This window comes from Haematobia irritans, chromosome 1 (assembly GCF_050003625.1).
Source record: "Haematobia irritans isolate KBUSLIRL chromosome 1, ASM5000362v1, whole genome shotgun sequence".
In the NCBI taxonomy this organism is placed as follows: Eukaryota; Metazoa; Arthropoda; class Insecta; order Diptera; family Muscidae; genus Haematobia; species Haematobia irritans.
In genome coordinates, this window is record NC_134397.1 from 223,956,704 (window position 1) to 223,970,505 (window position 13,802).

At 37.7% G+C, this 13,802-nt stretch overlaps 1 protein-coding gene across 1 annotated transcript; it reads right to left on the reverse strand.

The window, feature by feature from the left end:
• Nucleotides 1–3,790: 3,790 nt before the first annotated feature.
• On the reverse strand, nucleotides 3,791–8,823 carry LOC142235098 (uncharacterized). Its single transcript, XM_075306331.1, has 4 exons — nucleotides 7,828–8,823; nucleotides 7,647–7,758; nucleotides 5,346–7,573; nucleotides 3,791–5,080 (listed from the first exon to the last, which is right to left on the reverse strand). Exons 1-4 carry the CDS (start codon nucleotides 8,821–8,823, stop codon nucleotides 3,791–3,793), a joined length of 4,626 nt encoding a protein of 1,541 aa, XP_075162446.1.
• Nucleotides 8,824–13,802: the final 4,979 nt, after the last annotated feature.

Genomic DNA, 13,802 nt, shown 5'->3' on the forward strand with positions numbered 1-13,802 from the left:
ACCAAATTTCGACCGGATCGGATGAATTTTGCTTCTCTTAGAGGTTCCGTTATCCGGAGGATAACGGTTTATATGGGGGATATACATAATTATGGACCGATATGGACCAATTCTTGCACGGTTGTTAGAGATCATATACTAACACCATGTACCAAATTTCAGCCTGATCGGATGAAATATGCTCCTCTAAGAGGCTCCGGAGGTCAAATCTGGGGATCGGCTATATGGGGGCTATATATAATTATGGACCGATATGGATCAATTTTGGCATGGTCATTAGAGAACATATACCAACACCATGTACCAAATTTCAGCCGGATCGGATGAAATTTGCTTCTCTTAGAGGCTCCGCAAGCCATCCTGATGATATGGGACCTCAATGATGATATGGGACCTCACTTTTGTAGCCGAATACGAACTGCGTGTCGTATTAAATTAGAAGTCACTTAGAGAACTTTTGAAATTCTTTGAAATGTCGCTACCATTCTACACAGAAAAGGAATATGCACTAGAGGTGTGCACGTGAGTAATATTTTGCTCACACTCACGACGGAGATATCTCATTCACGCACGATATTTTTTGTAGGATTCACGCTCACGCACGCTCACGAAAAGAACATTTTTACTCACGCACGAAAATTTTTTAGATGTCGTAACTCACGAAAAACTTCGTGACTCACGAATAATTTTATGAGTAATTTAGGGATCCACCGTGGTGCAATGGTTAGCATGCCCGCCTTGCATACACAGGGTCGTGGTTTCGATTCCTGCTTCGACCGAACACCAAAAAGTTTTTCAGCGGTGGATTATCCCACCCCAGTAATGCAGGTGACATTTCTGAGGGTTTCAAAGCTTCTCTAAATGGTTTCACTGCAATGTGGAACGCCGTCCGGACTCCGCTATAAAAAGGAGGTCCCTTGTCATTGAGCTTAACATGGAATCGGGCAGCACTCATTGATAAGAGAGAAGTTCACCAATGTGTATCACAATGGACTGAATAGTCTAAGTGAGCCTGATACATCGGGCTGCCACCTAACCTAACTTAACCTAACCATGAGTAATTTACCTATAGAACCTGATTGAAAACTTGAGTATGATTAAAATCGAGAGCGTTATAAAAATCTTAACACCTAGAATATCACCAAAAATATAATTGAATTCAACTGGTAAAGGATTTTATGTTCGTAAGCGGGATTATTTTCGTAAGCGTGTTTTTCCGAAATTCGTTACTCACGCACACTAACGAAGATATTATTTTCGTGACTCACGCACACGCACGACATTTGGTTAGTTAATCACGCTCATACACACTCACGCCGTTGCCGTCAGCGTGACTCACAACTCACGCGTGAGTCACGACAATTTCATGTCACGTGCACACCTCTAATATGCACCCAGAGAGGAATATGATCCCCTCACACATGTTTCAAGAGCAAAATGTTAGTTTTGGACAGAGACTATGGGACATGTTTGACGCAACAATGTTAATTTCTCGGAAATTATGTATTACTTGGGTTGCGGTAACACTTGCCGATGGCAAGGTATCTTAAAACATCCTAACACCGTCTTCTAAATTTCAAGGTAGTCCACACGTAGTATATAATAAACTAAACAAGTATATACAGCAGTAAATTCGGCCGGGCCGAATCTTAAATACCCACCGCCATCAACCAAATATTAGGGTTTCCTTTGAAATTTCAGGAGGGTTTGAGGACTTGAGGACACTTCCTGAAGATGAATTTAAAGATTTCACCTATGAGGACTATATCAGATTCTGGATTTATAAGAACCATTTTTGTTTGAGTTTTAGAGGAATCATTAACACCCCTTGTTAGTGTGCAAGAAAATTATAAAATAACGTCTTGAATTGAAATCTTAAATCTGTAGAAGTAAAATCTGGAAATTTTACATTGAGTGCGCCTTCTACACCCTCAAGAGGTGAAGTCGGTCTATATGGAGACATTACCAAATGGACCGATAAAAACTGAATCCGATACACGTTTTTGTGAGCCTAAAATACCAGAATATATACTGTTCAATTTAGACAAAATTGGGTTTGGACACCGGTGGAGCACTGCTGAAGCTCACCAATAAGAAAAAAAGTTACAACACCAAAGTCTAATCCAGATGCCGCGCACTAAATAAAACGTCAAGAAATTAGACAGTTTTATATATAATACTTCACGAATCTTCTTTATTCGAAGGAAAAACTTCAAGGTGCAAATTCACAAAATTTAGTATATTTTTTTTTTTTCGTATAAATTCACAAACGACTTCAACCAGGAAGGTATTCTTATGAACTAACACTTAAGCAATAATACATAGAAAATCAACTAAAAATAACGAGTAGATACTTAAACTAATGGAAAATATCCCAAGCATGAAGTAAAGTGGCCATATCGGAAAATGATCAGCACGTAAACAAATTAAGAGAGCAATTTCAGGTATTCCCACAGATGGCGTTAATTCTTAATTTGCCGCATATCTCTCTCAATCTGAACATTCCGGCCCCCTTGCAGTATTCTGCAAAAATCCAAATTATTTATTAGCAACATCAAAAATTCATTTGATAAAATACAGGTGAAGAAAGAATTCAGTCTCGCATTTGGCCGTAGTTCAGACTGCAAGTAAAAATTAATGTGGAGCTGACATTCATCATGGTTAAAGCAAAAATTGTAAAAGTTCTTACTGTTTGAATTAAGGAGAACAGGTTCCAGAAATTATGTAGCCAAATATTGTAAATTGCGCAAGTGGCTTACCAAAGGTGCCCCCGCTAATCCCATTCCGTATTATCTTGGCATATACATCACCTCCCAAAGATAAATGTACATGTCCAGATGCATAAAACAATGGATCCGCCAACTGTAGCCCGGGATACTCATCCACAATTCGGATGTCAACAGATTTTTTCGGAGTTAAAATGTCGAACCTCTGACGAACCTCAGCATAAGTCTCAACAGTATTGCTCATTCCGTAACATCCTCGAAGTTGCAAGAAGCATTTCCGTTGATTCCCGACTGTTATCAATTTCTGGCCCATTTTTCGAACTAGTGACTCCGCTATTATGGTTTTTTCAGATGTTGGATCTATAATGGCTCTTTCTTGAATATAATTATCTCCACACACTATGTTTACAACCGCGGTAGGTCGAAGCATAATCAATTCCTGCAGGCTATAGGTTGGGACCAGATCTTCATATCTTCGATTTTGTGATCGATTTTTACTTATTTTTTCCTCAGAAGTGTATGGGACGACATCTCTAGACAAGCTTTGCCTTGTCAAACTACGACGCTTTTTGGACGTGAACGATCTAGGTCCAGTTGTTGAGTAAGGTTTGGACGAACTAGGTCCATTGCTAGTGATGGTATTGGACGAACTAGGTCCATCAAGAGGGTTGGACGAACGAGGTCCTAGCCTTTTAACTACACTCTTTACAACTTTGCCAGACGAACGAGGTCCCGGCTTATGGAGTAGAGTATGGTGCATATCGCCACACTTCTTGCATCTTCCCTCACTTTTGCAAGTACGCCATGTGTGATCATGAGCCAAACACCCAGCGCAATGCTTATATATAGAAACTATTCGCATCCGTTCATAATAGTCCATGGCAAGGAACTTTTGACAAAATCGAAGAGGATGATCCTTCAAACAGACGCGACATACAATTCTTTGTTTGTTTCCACGATTTTCAGGATAATATTTCTTTGCTTTAACCATGATGCTAGATAAAAAAAAAATAGGAGACAAAGTTCAAAATTAAAACAAGGTATTTTTTTTATTTCCTCTTGATTTAATCCACGGGAAGGAAAACAAGTTTCACAATTGGTCTCACTATTTGACCGCGTGCTGTCCGGATCTCAGCAACCCTGACCTTTCCATCCGCGCCAGGAAAAACCTTCGTTATTCGACCCAATCTCCACTCATTTGGGGGTAAATTTTCTTCACGAACAACAACCATGTCGTTAATTTTCAAATTCAACTCATCTGTCTTCCATTTGTTTCTTTTAATTATCTCCTTCAAATACTCCTCTTTCCAACGCAAACAGAAATTCTGATTAATAGCCTTTACCCTTTGCCATCGATTAACGATAGAAATTGGAGCATCAAGGATCTGAGGTTCTGGTGGTGATAAAAGAGGACCACCAATCAAAAAATGGCCCGGCGTCAGCACATCAATACAAGAAACGTCCTCTGATAACGGACAAAGTGGTCGTGAATTCAAACATGATTCGACCCGAGCCAAAAGTGTAGAAAACTCTTCAAAAGTGTACTTCAAATTAAATGCTACTCTATTAAAATGATGCTTGAAAGACTTTACTCCGGCCTCCCATAGTCCTCCCATATGAGGGGCTGCCACTGGATTGAAATGCCAGTTAACACCATTATTCACATACAAATGAACAACTTCTGAACTAATATCTCGAAGAAAATTACGAAACTCTGCTCTTAAAACTCGGGAAGCCCCGACGAAATTTGTACCATTATCGGAGTACATGTCCTTTGGACAACCCCGCCGAGAAACAAATCTGGCAAAGGCTGCCAAAAACGTAACGGTAGAGAGATCGCTCACAGCTTCCAAATGGATCGCCTTCGTAGCGAAACAAACAAAAATAGATACGTATCCTTTCGTAATCAAGCATGCTCTACCCGTATAGTTTTTAATATCATATGGGCCAGCGAAGTCAACACCTGTACGTGTAAAAGGTCTATCCAGAAGTGTTCTCGCTATTGGTAAGGATGACATGATCTGCTCCCTGGATTTCTTTGCGCAAATATTGCATATCTTGCAATGTCCTATAACATATTTGATCATGTTTTTTGACCTAGGTATCCAAAATTCTGACCTAAGAACCCGCAACATTAATTGAATTCCTCCATGCAATGTAATCTCATGAATAAAATATGCCAAGAGCTGTGAAAATTTGCAATTATATGGTAATATGATTGGATGTTTTTCGTTAAAGGACAAAACATTTGCGTTGGATAATCTACCTCCGATACGCATTAAGCCTTCTTCATCAATGAAGGGATTTAAATTAAGTAGGTTGCTATTTCTATGTATAGGTCGACCATTGGCTAACTGAAAATATTCTTCAGAAAAATATGCCTTTTGGGTAACAATCACAAGTTTTCTCTTTACGTTTTGTAACTCAGAGAACGAAACTCGAGATGATATAATCGGGATTGTATTTTTCCTTAAAAATCCAATAAACCGATAAACATATGCCATAACTCTTAACGCTCTAGAATAGGAAGAAAATCTTAGAAGCACATCCTCAAAATCCTTTATATAAACGAAAAACGACTTCATTCGACGAGTTTCTTCTTCAGTATTATACACATACACACCTCATCGAAGGGGGCCCTTGCCACCACAAAGTATTATCAATTAACTGTTGTGATCGGATACCTCTGCTGATAATATCAGCAGGATTAAGATCAGATCTCACGTGTCCCCAACAGTCCCTGCCGACGAGATCTAAAATTTTTGAAACTCTGTTGGAAACAAACGTGCCCCAAGCTGAAGGGGGTTTTTGAAGCCAAGCCAGCACTATTGTAGAATCGCACCAACAAAAGTACTTCGTATCTTTATTGTCTAAACTCAAATCTGTTCGTAAAGCCCCCATTAATTCTGCTAACAAAAGTGCCCCACACAGTTCTAGTCTCGGCAATGAAACAGTCTTCAAAGGGGCAACCCTAGATTTTGCAAACAATAAATTTGTCCGAATAACTCCATTCGATTCTATTCTTGCATACACACATGCCCCGTAAGCTCTTTCAGACGCATCTGAAAATCCGTGAATTTCGAAATTACAACATGGTTCAAATCCAATCCAGCGTTCCAATTTAACGGCATTTAAACTGTCATAATCACTTATGAACTGATTCCATCGAATGCTACTTGAATCAGTTAAATTTTCGTCCCATCCAGTTTTATCATTCCATATTTGCTGCATCAACATCTTTGCTACAACAATAACAGGCCCTAACCAGCCGGCTGGATCGAATAAAGCAGCAATAATGGACAAAACCTCTCGTTTTGTAAAATTCGCCTTCCGAAGAATGGGGTTAACAGAAAAATAAAAGTTATCACTTTTGGCATTCCATCGTATTCCTAGCGTCTTAGCTTTGCTCTCAGCATCAATTTCCAAAAAATTCTCTGCCAGAAGGTGATCCTTTGGTAAACCTTGTAATATTCGCTCATCATTTGAGGTCCATTTCCTCATAGAAAATCCAGCCGACGATAGAGCGGATATTAATTGATCTCGAGCCTTTATAGCTAAAGAAACCTCATGTGCCCCGGCAAGAGCGTCGTCGACATACATCATGTGTCTTAATATTTTTGCTGCCAAAGGTAACTCCTTCTCTATCTCTGAAGCCAGCTGCAATAGAGTTCTGATCGCCAGAAACGGTGCACAATTTAAGCCAAAAGTAACCGTTTTCATTTCAAAATCCTGCACATCAGCTCTAGGATCTGTACGAAATACAATTCGTTGGAATTTTGTATGCCTATCGTCCAACAGAATTTGACGATACATTTTCTCAATGTCCCCGTTAAATACGTAACGATAAAACCTCCACCTAATAATCAATAACATAAGATCATTTTGCAAAACTGGTCCAGGATATAAAGTATCATTTAGGCTCAATCCACTTGAGGTGGGGCATGAGGCGTTAAACACAACCCTCAACTTCGTTGATATTCTTTCCGGTTTTATCACCGCATGATGAGGCAAATAAAACTCCGAACCTCCTTCAGTCGACCTATCTATCCTAACCATATGTCCCAAAGACTTGTACTCCTCAATCACTGCATCATACATTGGTTTCATATCCGGTTTCCTTAGCAATGAGGCCTCATTTCGCAAAAATTGTCTAACAGCCTTTGTACGTGACAACCCCAAACCTTTACCTTCTATATATTGAGGTCTAAACGGGAGACCAACTATAAATCGACCATTCGGGGATCGTCTGGTAGTTCTTCGGTACAATTCTTCACAATATTCTTCCTCCGGTGTCATTTTGTTAACACATGGAGGTTCCTCCAATTTCCAAAACCTCTCCAATTGCTCATTCAAAGCAGTTTCAGTATAGAAAGACACAAGTGTTGTAAAAGAATTTCTCTGATTATCGATTTGTCCAGTGAGCACCCATCCAAATATAGTCTCCTGGGCAACAAGCGAACCCAGAACATTTCGTTGAACTCCATCCAAAAGGATTTGTGGATAAAAATCAGCTCCGATCAAAATATCTACTTGATCGCTCTTCCCAAAAAGAGGATCTGCAAGCGGCATGTCTCCTAGAGAGAATGATTCAGGTATAGAAATTGATGAACTCGGAAGCTTTCCAGTGAGCTGAGGAAGTACTAGAGCAGATACTTCAACTTCGAAATTGTCTCCTCCTACTGAAGATAATATGAAGGAACATTGTTTCTCAGTGGATCCGGCCAAAGCGTTATTTAAACCCGAAATTCTGGCATTCACCCTTGTCGTTTGTAATCTTATGCGTCTCCGTAATCTCTCCGATATGAAGGAGGCCTGAGATCCAGGGTCGAGTATCAGTCGTCGCCGTACTCAAAGACACACGCACATCACGATGTAGTAGGGAATTATGCCTGGAATTACATTTCCCACAACTATACTTGCTTGTGCATTGATGCAGTCTATGATTATTACTAAAGCAATTCAAACAAAGATTATTCCTTTTAACTACTGCAAAACGTTCCTCGGGAGTCATTCTCAAAAATTTTTCACAATACTTTAAATAGTGATCCTGAGAGCACGCATAGCACACAATTTTCTGAGAATTCGTTTGGTACGTCTTTACCTTCTTGTTAGACGCAGCCATATCCGATCTCCCGGACGCCTCTACCGCTCCGGTATGTGTAAAATCAAAAACCGTTTCCAACGATTGGAACCGGGCAGTCAAAAAATAATCCAGATCCTTCCATTTAGATATCTCAGTCTTATCCTTTATAGTCTGCTCCCACAAGGATAAAGTAGTCACTGGAAGCCTAGTTGAGCACAAGAAAACAAATATGGGATCCCAACTTTCAATGCATATATCATGTAGTTTCAATGAGGTAATACAATTATTTATTTCTCTCTGAAGTCTTTTTATATCCTGAGCAGATTCAGATTTCACGGGAAGCAAGTTAAAAAGAATTTTCAACTGACTATTTACCAGGATTCTCTTATTTTCATATCTATCCTTTAGGTTACTCCACGCGATTTCAAACCCCTCGTTGGTTAACTGGGATTTCTTAACAATTTCCAAAGCCTCCCCTTGTGTATTTTGCCGTAAGTAAAATAATTTCTCAACAGGAGTTATCGACTGGCAGTCTATATATACGGCCTTAAACATGTCCCTAAAGGACGGCCACGAAAGATAATCACCATGGAAGATCTCTGTGGTACAAGGTGGCAATCTTAAACGATGGTTATGACCTCTGCTCTCACGAAATTGCTGAGAAACTTGACTGGTTGAGAGGACAGTGGAAGATAAAACAGACCTATCAGATAAAGATTGTGAAAATTGTCCCATAATTGCTGCACAGGTTATGTAAGCTTCCCTACATTGTTTAAAAAGATCTGAAGCCTCCTTTTCTTGCTCCTCAAAACATTCACAATCAACATTAAATTTCTCGTATGAGTTTTTAACCTTGTTCCACAAGCTTTTAAATTCCTCCTTTCGAAGTTCAATAGTGTACATAGTTTGCGTACTAGTAGCTAAAGAACTAGACATAGTACTATTCTCCTTTTCAAATTCCAAAAACAACGCTGCAAATTTCTTGAACTTTCGCAATAGCGATGGATCTGCCATTTTTACAATTGTATCAGTATTAAATAAACACTGAAGCTCAATTCCCAAACTATCGATATCAGAAACCACACTCCTCTTCTTGGTTTTTAAACAAAAAAAACCAGTGAACCCGCCAGGAAAGAAAGTTTTTGCTAGTCCCAGAAAATCTAGGTCAAATTCAGAGAATCCCAATCAGAGAATCAATCTATTACAAACGCCGGAATCACTTAGATTCCACGAAAAAAAAAAGTCTAGTCAATATTAGTGCGAAAACTAGACAAGAATTTAGTTAATCGTTATTCCTTAGTTCCATTTTTATTATTTCCCTTTTCTCAATTAGCGAACACTAAAAATTTATTAAAGGCAAGAAAACTTTCTCAAACCGAAAAATCCACTAACTAAAATTGAGTGAAATTGGCACTAGTACCATATAGAGTTTACTTTTTTCCGAGTATACAGAACAAAAATATATCAAAAGAAAAATACTTCGATCAAAGTGAGTCCAAAAATATATGTAGGTCCCAATAACAAACGTAAGATTTCCATGAATTATAAGGACAGTACGACACCTCTTTGTATTATAAGTCTCTTTATTCGATACATGTACTCACAACCGAAAAAAAAAAGTTGCAAATATACCACATTAAAACCGCTAAAATAAATTTTCATGAAAATAAACGAAAATATGACAAATTATGTGGAACGTTTGTTCATAAATACACCAACCAGATCCTAATTAAATCGGCATATGTATATTAACGTAATATAAATTCAAAAAGTTATATTTAATGTATTTATATAGCATTCATATATTCATAACAACAGCGGGCAAAAACACTACATTGGCATCACTGATATGGTCAACTTCAAAGAGACACGGAGAGTAAGAGATGATATACAAGAGATCCTCTTTTACTCTTAAAACATTTATTCACCACACTTTTACAGCTATAATTTGGCAATAACCAATCAAATTAATATATTAAATCAATGTAATAAAAAGAATAAGCATTTGTGAAATGTAAAATATCGTTGAAATCACTTCCAAAAACAAAAAAACATAATAAGTTGGAGCCAAAAAAACTGAATTACTGCAACATACCTGAACTCTGTGCTAAAACAACAAAAAAAAACAAACGTCAAATGACGATAAAGAGAGCACAAATCATACAACTTAATGTCACTGCACAAGATTATTTTCTGTTGTTTATTTACAATTAATCACATCTTTTCATTTTAAATATGAATATATATATTTTTTTCAGTCAGCACTTTGTTTTAATCTTTAGATTTATTTTGTTTTTTCTTTCCAAATTACACAATTTTAATGGAGTTGAGGGGTTCACTTATAAAAAAAAACAGTAGAAGATGGTTGTTGTTGGTGGAGAGTGGGAGTAATATGTCAAAAGATCAGTGGTTGCCAGATCACTGTCGCTGGTCACGGGATAATCAGTTCTGAATACAAAATGTTTTTAAACTTGATTTTATAAACTTTTCATTTCAATTTAGTTTAAATTATTATTATTTTTTTTGTCCTTTATTTCAAATGTTTTGCTTCTCTTGCTCCGGATCCGGCTCGAAGGACCTTGTTCAATTTAGACAAAATTGGGTTTGGACACCGGTGGAGCACTGCTGAAGCTCACCAATAAGAAAAAAAGTTACAACACCAAAGTCTAATCCAGATGCCGCGCACTAAATAAAACGTCAAGAAATTAGACAGTTTTATATATAATACTTCACGAATCTTCTTTATTCGAAGGAAAAACTTCAAGGTGCAAATTCACAAAATTTAGTATATTTTTTTTTTTCGTATAAATTCACAAACGACTTCAACCAGGAAGGTATTCTTATGAACTAACACTTAAGCAATAATACATAGAAAATCAACTAAAAATAACGAGTAGATACTTAAACTAATGGAAAATATCCCAAGCATGAAGTAAAGTGGCCATATCGGAAAATGATCAGCACGTAAACAAATTAAGAGAGCAATTTCAGGTATTCCCACAGATGGCGTTAATTCTTAATTTGCCGCATATCTCTCTCAATCTGAACATATACAATTTCAGGCAAATCAGATAAAAACTACCGTTTCTAGAAACCCAAGGAGTTAAATCGGGAGATCGTTCTTATGGGGGCTATACCAAAATATGGACCGATACTCACAAAATGTTAGTTTTGGGCAGAGACTATGGGACATGTTTGACGCAACAATGTTAATTTCTCGGAAATTATGTATCTCAGTTGGGCAGCCATGTATATTTTCGCGAGAATTTTCGAGATAAAAATATTACATGTTTCCTGGCCAAAGATAACATTTTGCTATTAAAACATGTTTGAGGTGATCATATTCCCACGCTGCGGATGATCACCCAAAATATGTTTTAAGAGCACCATGTTATTTTTCACGGGGAACATGTAACATCTTTGTCACAACCATGTTATGTTCTCGAAAATTATATATCTGATTTCGGCAAGCATTTTATGTTTGATGAGAAAAGAATATTTTTCGAATGGTCTGCGGATGGTCACCCAAAATATGTTTAAGAACACCATGTTACTTTTTCACGGGGAACATGTAACATATTTGTCGCAACCATGTTATGTACTCGAAAATTATATATCTGATTTCGGCAAGCATTTTATCTTTGATAAGAAAAGAATAGTTTTTCGAAAAAAATTTATATATTTCCTGTGAAATAGTAATGTGGTGCTCTTGAAACATGTTTGGGTGGTCGTATTCCTCCTCCGGGTGCACTAAAAGGAGAAAAATCACCGCTGAATATTTTTTTGTGGAAATGATCCCATACTCCGTTACTTTGCATGCTACACATAAAAACCTTTCGATTGTTTTTCATCCGCACCACCTTAATGTACACATTAAGTATGTTGCTGCCAAAGACCTTGTATGTCATAGGATTCCAAATCAAAAACCATCTTCACCACTAACACACAACATAGCAAACAAGCGAACCTGTAGTACCTGTTGTTTGATTTCCGTTTCCTCTGACAAGAATGTTTAGATGCCAAGTCTATTCATCAGCGTTCAATGACTTTCGGTGCCATGGTTATTTTTCTAACGCCCTATCCTATCTATTTCGAATGCAATTTAAGTTCCGATTGCCAACCTGGCGTTGAGGTTTGTTTTTCTTCTTATTCTGCTTCTCTTCTATGTGCCACTCAAAGTTTTGTAGCTTCTTTTATTCTATGAAGGGCCAATGTTCAAGGAGACTTTAATGCTTTATTGAAAATTCATCACATCAAGGACTCTTCAGTTTACTTTTTTTTGTCCTGTAGTGTTGATTGGTGTTGAAGGAAGTGATGGAGGTGGTGGTGGTGGTGGATTGAATTGCATGCATAATGATAAAATGCTTGGTTTCACAATTTTCCACTATGCATGCGTTTTATTGTTTTTATTTGTGTGGGTGTTTGTCGAATCCTTTCATTTGGTTTGCTTTTGTATGAAAGTGTTCTTACAGTTGAAGAGACATTTGCCAAGGTGTACAATAGAGACAATGGAAATTCAATTTAGCACATTATAAGAAAATTTTTAGAAAAGAGGTATGACACAGTCAGAGTGTTTAAGAAGTAGCAAGTAAAGGGTGATTCTTTTGAGGTTAGGATTTTCATGCATTAGTATTTGACAGATCACGTGGGATTTCAGACATGGTGTCAAAGAGAAAGATGCTCAGTATGCTTTGACATTTCATCATGAATAGACTTACGATCTGCCACAACGTCGAATTTTCAGTGAATGGGCCCTAGAAAAGTTGGCAGAAAATCCGCTTTTTTATCGACAAATTTTGTTCAGCGATGAGGCTCATTTCTGGTTGAATGGCTACGTAAATAAGCAAAATTGCCGCATTTGGAGTGAAGAGCAACCAGAAGCCGTTCAAGAACTGCCCATGCATCCCGAAAGATGCACTGTTTGGTGTGGTTTGTACGCTGGTGGAATCATTGGACCGTATTTTTTCAAAGATGCTGTTGGACGCAACGTTACGGTGAATGGCGATCGCTATCGTTCGATGCTAACAAACTTTTTGTTGCCAAAAATGGAAGAACTGAACTTGGTTGACATGTGGTTTCAACAAGATGGCGCTACATGCCACACAGCTCGCGATTCTATGGCCATTTTGAGGGAAAACTTCGGAGAACAATTCATCTCAAGAAATGGACCGGTAAGTTGGCCACCAAGATCATGCGATTTGACGCCTTTAGACTATTTTTTGTGGGGCTACGTCAAGTCTAAAGTCTACAGAAATAAGCCAGCAACTATTCCAGCTTTGGAAGACAACATTTCCGAAGAAATTCGGGCTATTCCGGCCGAAATGCTCGAAAAAGTTGCCCAAAATTGGACTTTCCGAATGGACCACCTAAGACGCAGCCGCGGTCAACATTTAAATGAAATTATCTTCAAAAAGTAAATGTCACGGACCAATCTAACGTTTCAAATAAAGAACCGATGAGATTTTGCAAATTTTATGCGTTTTTTTTTTAAAAAAAGTTATCAAGCTCTTAACAAATCACCCTTTACATACTTTACTGAATAATTTTAAATTCTTGATTGATAGAAGTGAATATGACAAACTTTAATCACAAGATGTTAAAAAAAGACTTTAACTTTCAAATAAAACCATAATGTTATTCTTAAATAAAAACAAGTGAGTAAAGGGAAGTCGGGCGGGGCCGACTATATCATACCCTAAACCACCCCTACTGAATTAGTAAACATTGTTTATGGGCTATCAATGGTAGAGGTTTGGGGAAAACCGCATTTTCATATTTGAGAATATTAAGGGGTACATAGTTATGGGAGTTTTATCACAATATGAACAGTAATGTTTGATATTAGGAGCTATCGTTGATTCTGAACCTACAGAGTTAGTATGCCACTAATATTGAGTCCATTATTAAAATAAGTGCAAATCGCTCAATTACGAGGGCAGTTCGGAAACTTCTTAGCCTAGCACAAAAAAGCGAGGTATCAACAGAAAAAAGTT